This window comes from Fukomys damarensis, unplaced genomic scaffold (assembly GCF_012274545.1).
Source record: "Fukomys damarensis isolate Sample0158 unplaced genomic scaffold, DMR_v1.0_HiC HiC_scaffold_39, whole genome shotgun sequence".
NCBI lineage: Eukaryota > Metazoa > Chordata > Mammalia > Rodentia > Bathyergidae > Fukomys > Fukomys damarensis.
This window is the reverse complement of record NW_022900951.1, coordinates 77,786,247-77,793,899: the sequence shown is the minus strand read 5'-3', so window position 1 is coordinate 77,793,899 and position 7,653 is coordinate 77,786,247. Positions and strand designations below refer to the sequence as shown.

General features: G+C 34.8%; 1 protein-coding gene across 4 annotated transcripts in view; it reads left to right on the top strand.

The window, feature by feature from the left end:
* Window positions 1-7,653, top strand: part of Pcdh19 (protocadherin 19) — a 130,574-nt gene that overhangs the window by 57,108 nt on the left and 65,813 nt on the right. For all 4 annotated transcript variants that reach the window (XM_010623386.2, XM_010623385.2, XM_010623384.2 and 1 more), the window contains one exon: window positions 1,791-1,849. In XM_010623386.2, coding sequence (XP_010621688.1) covers window positions 1,791-1,849 — 59 coding nt within the window. The remainder of the gene's footprint in view (window positions 1-1,790; window positions 1,850-7,653) is intronic.

The window sequence follows — 7,653 nt, the reverse complement described above, 5'->3', positions numbered from 1 at the left end:
GGTCCCGGGGATTGAACTCGGGTCTTTGCACTTGCAAGGCAGGTGGCGGAACCACTGAGCTAAAGCCCCGGCCCGCGACTTCCATTTTTAAAATAATATACGGTGTTGAATATCAGAGAGCACATGTAGTCAACATCATTTTTGCCTATGATTTTGGTAAAATGAATTAACTCAAAAATATTGGCTGAATGATAAATAGCCTATTCCAGAAAATACTTTGATTGTTCTCCCAGCACAGCTTCAAGCTTGCCCCCTCCTCCCGTAATTATGGGCTCAGCATTCAGATTCTTAGGAACAAATTAAAAATGACCTGACCCTTTTGATTTTTACTCTCCCAAGCTATTTCTGTCAACAGCAACAAAATTGGTTGTGGTTTACATGAAAGAGGATATAAACTTTGAGATAACAACAATATGAATATACATTTATCACACAGTCTTTTAAAATGAGGCATGGAGGATAGACATGACTGATTAAATACCAACCACTTTGGAGTCTTAACTGCCTTCTCATTATGTTTTCCTTTCTTCCATGTATACATTGACTACTTCCTAACTATTCTGGCTAGGCATTAAGGGTATTTTTACCTTGACTGTGGCCTATTTTGTGTCCATGCAGTACTTGGATATGGTATTAGCTGTCTCATTTTCTCTATCAAACTGTGAACTCTGTGAAAGCAAAACTACATCTAAAAGCCTATTGCAGTTAATGTCTGACAAGCAGTGGTCTGAAAGGAATCTGCTATTTTGTTCAATAGACAGATACTGTGAGTCTTTTTCCAGGAACTTTGAGTTGAAGCGACAGCAGAAGGCCCCTGGGAATGGTGGGAATGGTGGGGATTTTTGGTGAAATTGCAGGAGGGTGGAGAAAATGTGTTGGGGTAGTTTTCATTTCACACAATGGTTCAGCCAAAATTGTGCTTTAGTGAGGAATGTAAGACTCACTTCACTAGGACACTGACTTACTTCAATGTAGACTGTCCGGGTTTGCACCCCTTAGCCTGCGCCCTTCAATCTACCCAGTCTCTGAGTCCTCATAAACTGTTCTTTTTTTTCCCAACTCTTTCATCTGACAGGTATTGTGCATTTTCTTGTGTGAAGCTGTTACTCTGTAGTCTACTGTAATTAGATTAGACAGTGGTGATTTAGTGATAGAAAATGAAGTAGAGGTTTGTTTGCAAACTTCATGTTTCAGATGAAAGGCTTTGGAACTCCCTGTGGACTGCCCTTCACCTTGTTCTAGGCATAATACTTATTTGCCTTTATATCTGTGATAAAAGGAAGGCTTTCTTGCATAGCCAGTGTTGAGCAAATGTCTGAAAACAAAAGGAAGTGCAGAGTTTAAATCAACAGTGGGGGATTGCCTTCCTTGCAATTTTATATCTTTGCTATAAATATTTTAACATGCTAATTATCTTCTTGTAATAAAAATATCTTTTGAACTTCTAGTCAATTTGATAGACAGAATTGTCTCTGCTGGGTAATGTGAAGCAATTAGTTTCTGTAATGGCTGAGTTATATTATCTCTTCTCCATAAGTTTTTGCATGGTCAGCAGCCTGCCATATTCTAGGGAATGTTTTTGTCTTAGCCATTTGAGAGCTGCTGCCGCCAGAGCACCCTGAGGGTTCTATGGAAAGCATTCTTCATTCTGATACCCCACTTAGGTTTGGTTTCTGATTCATCATTGCTTCTTGCCCAGTAAAATAAATAAAATGTCTTTCAGTAGGGCACTTGGGCTCTTCTTATGAATCGTTTGTGTAACCTTGTAAATCTTCTTTTTGTCATTGCAGACTGAAAATTATGCTTTTGACTCCAACTACGTAAACAGCCGGGCCCATTTAATCAAAAGGTATGTTAGATTGCTTGCTTATATCTACAACTAATCTTGATTTAATATAAAAAGCAAAACAGATTAAGTTTTTTGAGAGCTATACCCTTTTGGATTTTAAGATGAATACCTGTATGCTTATTATAGAAAGTCTGGAAAATCTATAACAATATAAAAAGTAAATAAACATTACTGGTTATTCCAGTACTAAAAGGTAATCAGTGTTGGTAGTTTTTTTTTAAGTTTTGGTATTTTAACATATTCCTTTCCAAAAAAGGAAGTGTAAATATAGAAATTAGCATTGCAATTACATTAAAACATACTTTTGTTCATTTAGAAATACTAAAAATATTAGAAAATTTTCATGTTGATATCAAAATTCTTATTGCTGTTTACTTTGTTTCCTTTTTTTGCTGTTACATATTTACCATACATAATGATCATATATTCCTCATCTGGAATTTGTCTTTGTATGTCATACCTCAATTCCTCTTTTTTCCTATTCCCCTACCCTCCCTTCAACCCTTCTTCCCTTCCTCATTTACAAAAGCTTTATTTCCCTTTTTTCTTTCCATTTTCTTGTTTAAAATCCCATTTCCCTTCTTTCCCCTCCCTCCCCTCCCTCGTTGCCTTTGCCATTTGTGTTGCTGTTTACTTTAAATAAAGGGAGGCCATAACATTTTTTCTCACGTGATATGAACTTCCAATGAGTCATGAGATTGCCATTTTGACAAATTTGAAATTTGAAGGATTTTTAATGACAGATAAACTCTTTTATAATAACTTTGAAAGGTAAGAGACAAAAAGAAATTTGCCTGATTCAATACTTACTCAGGTATTTTTATGTTCAGATTGAAACATTCAAAGTTGACATCTACGTGCTCGCTTAGCAACACATATACAAAGTTGACATCTATATGATTGGTTTGTTATAATTTTTTTGTCCATGGAGCCATAATGCATGTGAACACAGGACTGAACACTGACAAGAGAGATTTTACCTAATGCCATGGGCTCCAAATAGGAAGAAGGCAAGGATATTGAGAATCTCTCAAAGGCAAAAGAACTAAGCAATGTAGAGTAGCTTTTGTGCAGCATGCTGTAATATTGACCATTCGCATCCCTTTACTATTTTTCCCTGTAAATAACACCTTGAATGATCCAGTGGTTATTATGTAGCTAAAATTAAACATTGAGTATGTTTGTTAAGATAATAGAAATGAAATAGAGAGGCAAGAAGGGTATGTCACAGATTTAGTAGATATCTGAAAATTCTGTTATGTTGCTGGCTTTGAACCCATAAATTTACATCACAGTGTCACAGGTGGAGAATCCCCACAGTCCCCCCCGGGGGGGACTGATGCAGAAGGGTGTGGAAGAATCAGATAGAGACCAAAATCACAGAAGCAAAGTTGTACTTTTATTTAGCAAGCGTGCAAGAGTACAGCTGCCTTCTCACAGAGAGACAGGCAGGGGTTCCTGAAACGGAGCCACCCTTGAAGGGGGAAGGCTCCTGATGCTGTTTTATAGTATATGGGGGCCTATCTTGCCTCTGGGATGAGGGTGTCCTTACTTGGTTGGTTAATGATTAATTTAGCTCTTTACTAGGGACAAGAGGGAACGGTCTTTTGGGGGGTCTTTTACATTTTAGGGCCTAAGTTCGTTTTCCTTTTGATCTTAGCAAACCAAGCTTTGCAGGGTACAGCGTGAAGCCGAGGTTCACAGGTGGTTAAGCTTGTTCTGCCAGCTTTCTGAATTTCTTCAGTGGGGGTGGGGTAGTGGTAGAGTAGTGGGTCCCTCACTTCTCCCTGCCTCTACTGGTCTCTATCCCTACAACGGGACGTATAAGATTCAAAGAATAAACTACCTTGTTGTACAATAACTTGAATTCATATCTAATTTATGTTACGATGCTGCAGTAACCCCAGAAAACATGCTAAGTTTTTCTGAATTGGTCTGGGATAGGTGGTAATCTTAAGTGATGAACAGTAGTAATCTGAAAATGAATAATCCTGTATTATCATCACTTGCAGTATAATTTGGAATTTTTCTGAGGGATTGGCAAGATCCCACTTAGAATATTTTCTTAGCCTACAGAATAAAGCAAAAGGCATAGTGTTTAAGATTACCTGACCAATTTATTTTAGGAAGAAAGAAAATCTTATATGCACGGATTGGAGTGGCTTTACAGCAGAAATCTGCCTTTCTTTGCTGATTTAGCACTGTTATTTTCAGTTTCTTCTTTACTATATGTTTGCAGCACATACTGATTACATTCATTTGGGGGAACTGTTATACATATCGCATTTGAGCATATTTACTTTTCCTTCCCCCTCCTTTCTATGCCTTTCTGACCCCATAGTCAGACCACCCTCCCATCTCTACAAAGTGGATCTACCTGTTTCCTACTATCTTTTATTTCTCACTTTAAATTATTTATATTTTTGGATTCTCATATTACAGAAACCACGTGATATTTAACCTTATGTGTCCGATTTATATCTCTTAGCATATAGTCTCATGATCCATCTAGTTTCATACATATGACTCAAATTTATTCTTTAGGGCTGAATAGTACTGCACTGTATATATACTGTATACCATTCATCCATTATATGTTCATCCATATATTTATACATATAATATCTCATTCATAATTCTGTTTATGGGTTTATAGGTCATTTTCATAATTTACCTATGCTGAATTGTATTTCTATAAACATAGTTATGCATATATCACTGTAATATGATGGCTTTAACTCTTTCTAGAAGATACCCAAGTAAATGTATAGGTGGGTCAAATGGAATTTCTTTTTTTGAGGAATTTCCATACTGATATCCATAATGGTGGAACTAGTTTATATTCCCATCAAAATATATAAGGATTCTTTTTTCCCCACAACCTCATCTGCATTTTTGATTTCTTAGTCCTTGATGATTGATAGCCATTCTTACTGAAGTAAGAATTTCAGTGTTTTTTAATTTTCATTTCTCTAAAGACCAAAAACTGAACATTTTAATGTAATTATTAGCTATTTGTATTTCTTCTTTTGAGAAGTAACTATTCAGTTCAATTACCCATTTTTATTGGTCTTATAATTTGGGGGGTCTAATTATTTTTGTGTTTTTTATATACTATAAACATTATTCCTTTGTCCTAGGAGTAGCTAATGGATTTTTTTCTCATTCTGCAGATAGTCTTTTCACTCTGTTTGTTTTTTCCTTTGCTGTGCAGAAACTTTTTAATTTGATATAATCACACTTGTTGATTGTTGATATATAATTTGTACAATTGGGGTTCTGTTCAGAAAGTCATTGCCTATGTCTACAAGAATTTTACCAATCCTTTTCTCTCAGCAGATTCAGTATTTCTACATTATATCTTGTTCTTTGATCTATTTCATTATTATTTTGGTACAGGGTGAGAGATAAGTGTTTTAGGTTCAGTCTTCTGCATGTGGACAACCACTTATTAAAAAGAGGTTATATTTTTCCAGCATATATTATTGACACCCTTCTCAAATATAAGATGTCTGAATGTGCTTGTGATTGTTTCTGCATCCTCAACTCTACTCCATTGTTAAACATGTCTATTTTTGTGCCAGTGCCATACTTTTTTTATTACTTTAGCTTTGTATTATAATGTGAAATCTGGAATTTAATGACTTCTGTTTCTTTGCTCTTGTTGCTCAGGATTTTATTTTAAGTTTTTGACACAAGATCTTGCTGTGTACTTCAGGCTGGCCTGGAACTTACTATGAAGCCAGGTTGGTCTTGAACTCATGGAAATCCTTTTCCCTTAGCCGCCCAAGTACTGGGATTACAGATCTGCTCCACCAGACCTAGTTCTTGTTGCTGCTCACTATTACTTTGGCCATTCTGGATGTTTGCTAATTTCATATAAATTTTAGCATTGAGTTTTGTAGTTCTGTTAAGAATGCTGTCGGTATTTTGATTTTTCTCGGTTAGGTTAATTCCTAGATATTTGATTTTTAGAAAGCTACAGTGTATGGGGTTGTTTTTCTGATTTCTTTGTTGTGTGGTCATTATTGGTGTACAGGATTGATATTTGTGTGTTTATTTTTTATCCTGTTACTTTGCTGAATTTTTTATTAGTTGTAAGCATCTTCTTGTTGAGTTTTTGGATCTTCTATGTAAAGGAGCAGGTCATCTGAAAATAAAGACAGTTTTCTTCTTTTCCTATTTTTATTCGTTTTGTTTCTTTCTCTTGTTTGATTGCACTGACTTAATATTTTGAGTACTGTATTGAACAGGAGGGCTGAGAGTGGACACCCTTAAGTTGTTTCTGATTTTAGAGGGAATGATTTCAGTTTTTTCCCATTTAGTATGAAGTTAGCTGTGGGTTTGTCATAAATGGCTTATATAAATTTATGGTAATATTCTTCTATAGCTATTTTCATGGGGGTTTTATAAAGAATAGGTGTTGGATTTAATCAAAGGCTTTTTCTACATCTATTGAGATAAACTAGTGATTTTTGTCTTGATTTCTGTTTATTTGGTATATTATATTTATTAATCTATGTATGTTGAGCCTTCCTTGCATCACTACAGTGAGGCCAATATGATATTTTTAATGATTGGTTGCATTCTGTTTGCTAGAGTCTGTTGAGGATGTTTGGGTCTATGCTTATTAAAGAAATTGACCCGTAGCTTTCTTTCATTTCATTTTGTTGTTGTTGTTGTATCATAGTTTGGTTTACCCATCAGGGAAATGTTAGGTTGAGGGAATGAGTTTGGCAGTTTTCCTTCTCTTTCGATTACATGGAAGTGTTTAGGAGTATTGGCATTAGATCTTCCTTGAAGTTCTGGCAAAATTCAGCAGTAAATCTACTGAGTGCTGAGCTTTTGTCTATTGATAGGGTTTTTATTCCTGCTTGATTTAATATATTTTTCTTTGTGTATTATGGATTTTTATGTCTTCTGGGTTCAATTTTGGTAATTCATGTGTATCTATGAGTTCATCTCTTCTAGAGTCTCCAATTTAATGGAATATACATTTTCAAAATAGTTTCTTTTAATACTCAGGCTCTGTGATACTTTGTGATTTTGTATATTTCATTTCTAATTTCATTGATATAAATATTTTCTCTCCTTTTTTGTTGAGATTGACTAAGGATTTATCAATTTTGTTTCTCCATTAAAAGAACCAACCCTTTGATTAATTGATCCTTTGTATTGATTGGTGTTGTCAATGTCATTAATTTCCATTCTGATCTTTATAATTTCTTATCTTCCACAAGTTTTGGATTTGTATTGCTCTTCTTTTTCTACTGATCTTGAAAAGCACCGTCAGATTATTCATTTAGTATCTCTATTTTCCTAATGTGGGCCTTCACTTTTTATTGTCATCCACCTTACAACTCTATTTTATTCCATAGAATTTGTTATTTTGTGCTGTCATCATCTTTTAATTCTCAAATCTTTTAAATTTGTTTCCTTATATTTTTCTGAGTTGTATTTTCAATAGGATATTATTTAATCTCCCTGTGGTTGTATAGTTTCTGTGTTGTCTTTTGCTCTTGATTTGTAGTTATACTTCTTTATGATCTAATAAGATATAAGATATTATCTCAATTATTTTTATTTAAGCAAGCTTTATTACCTAAGACATGGTGTATTTCCGAGAAAAGTCCATGTTCTGCTGTGGAAAGTATATAAGTGTTTTGCTCTTGTTGGATGAAACACTCTGTAGGTATCTGTTAAATTCATTTGCTTGATGGTGTGATATTTCTTTGTTCTGTTTTTCTGGTTGACCTGTGTATATGTCATTGGAATATTGATGTCCCCCACTATGATTATATTGG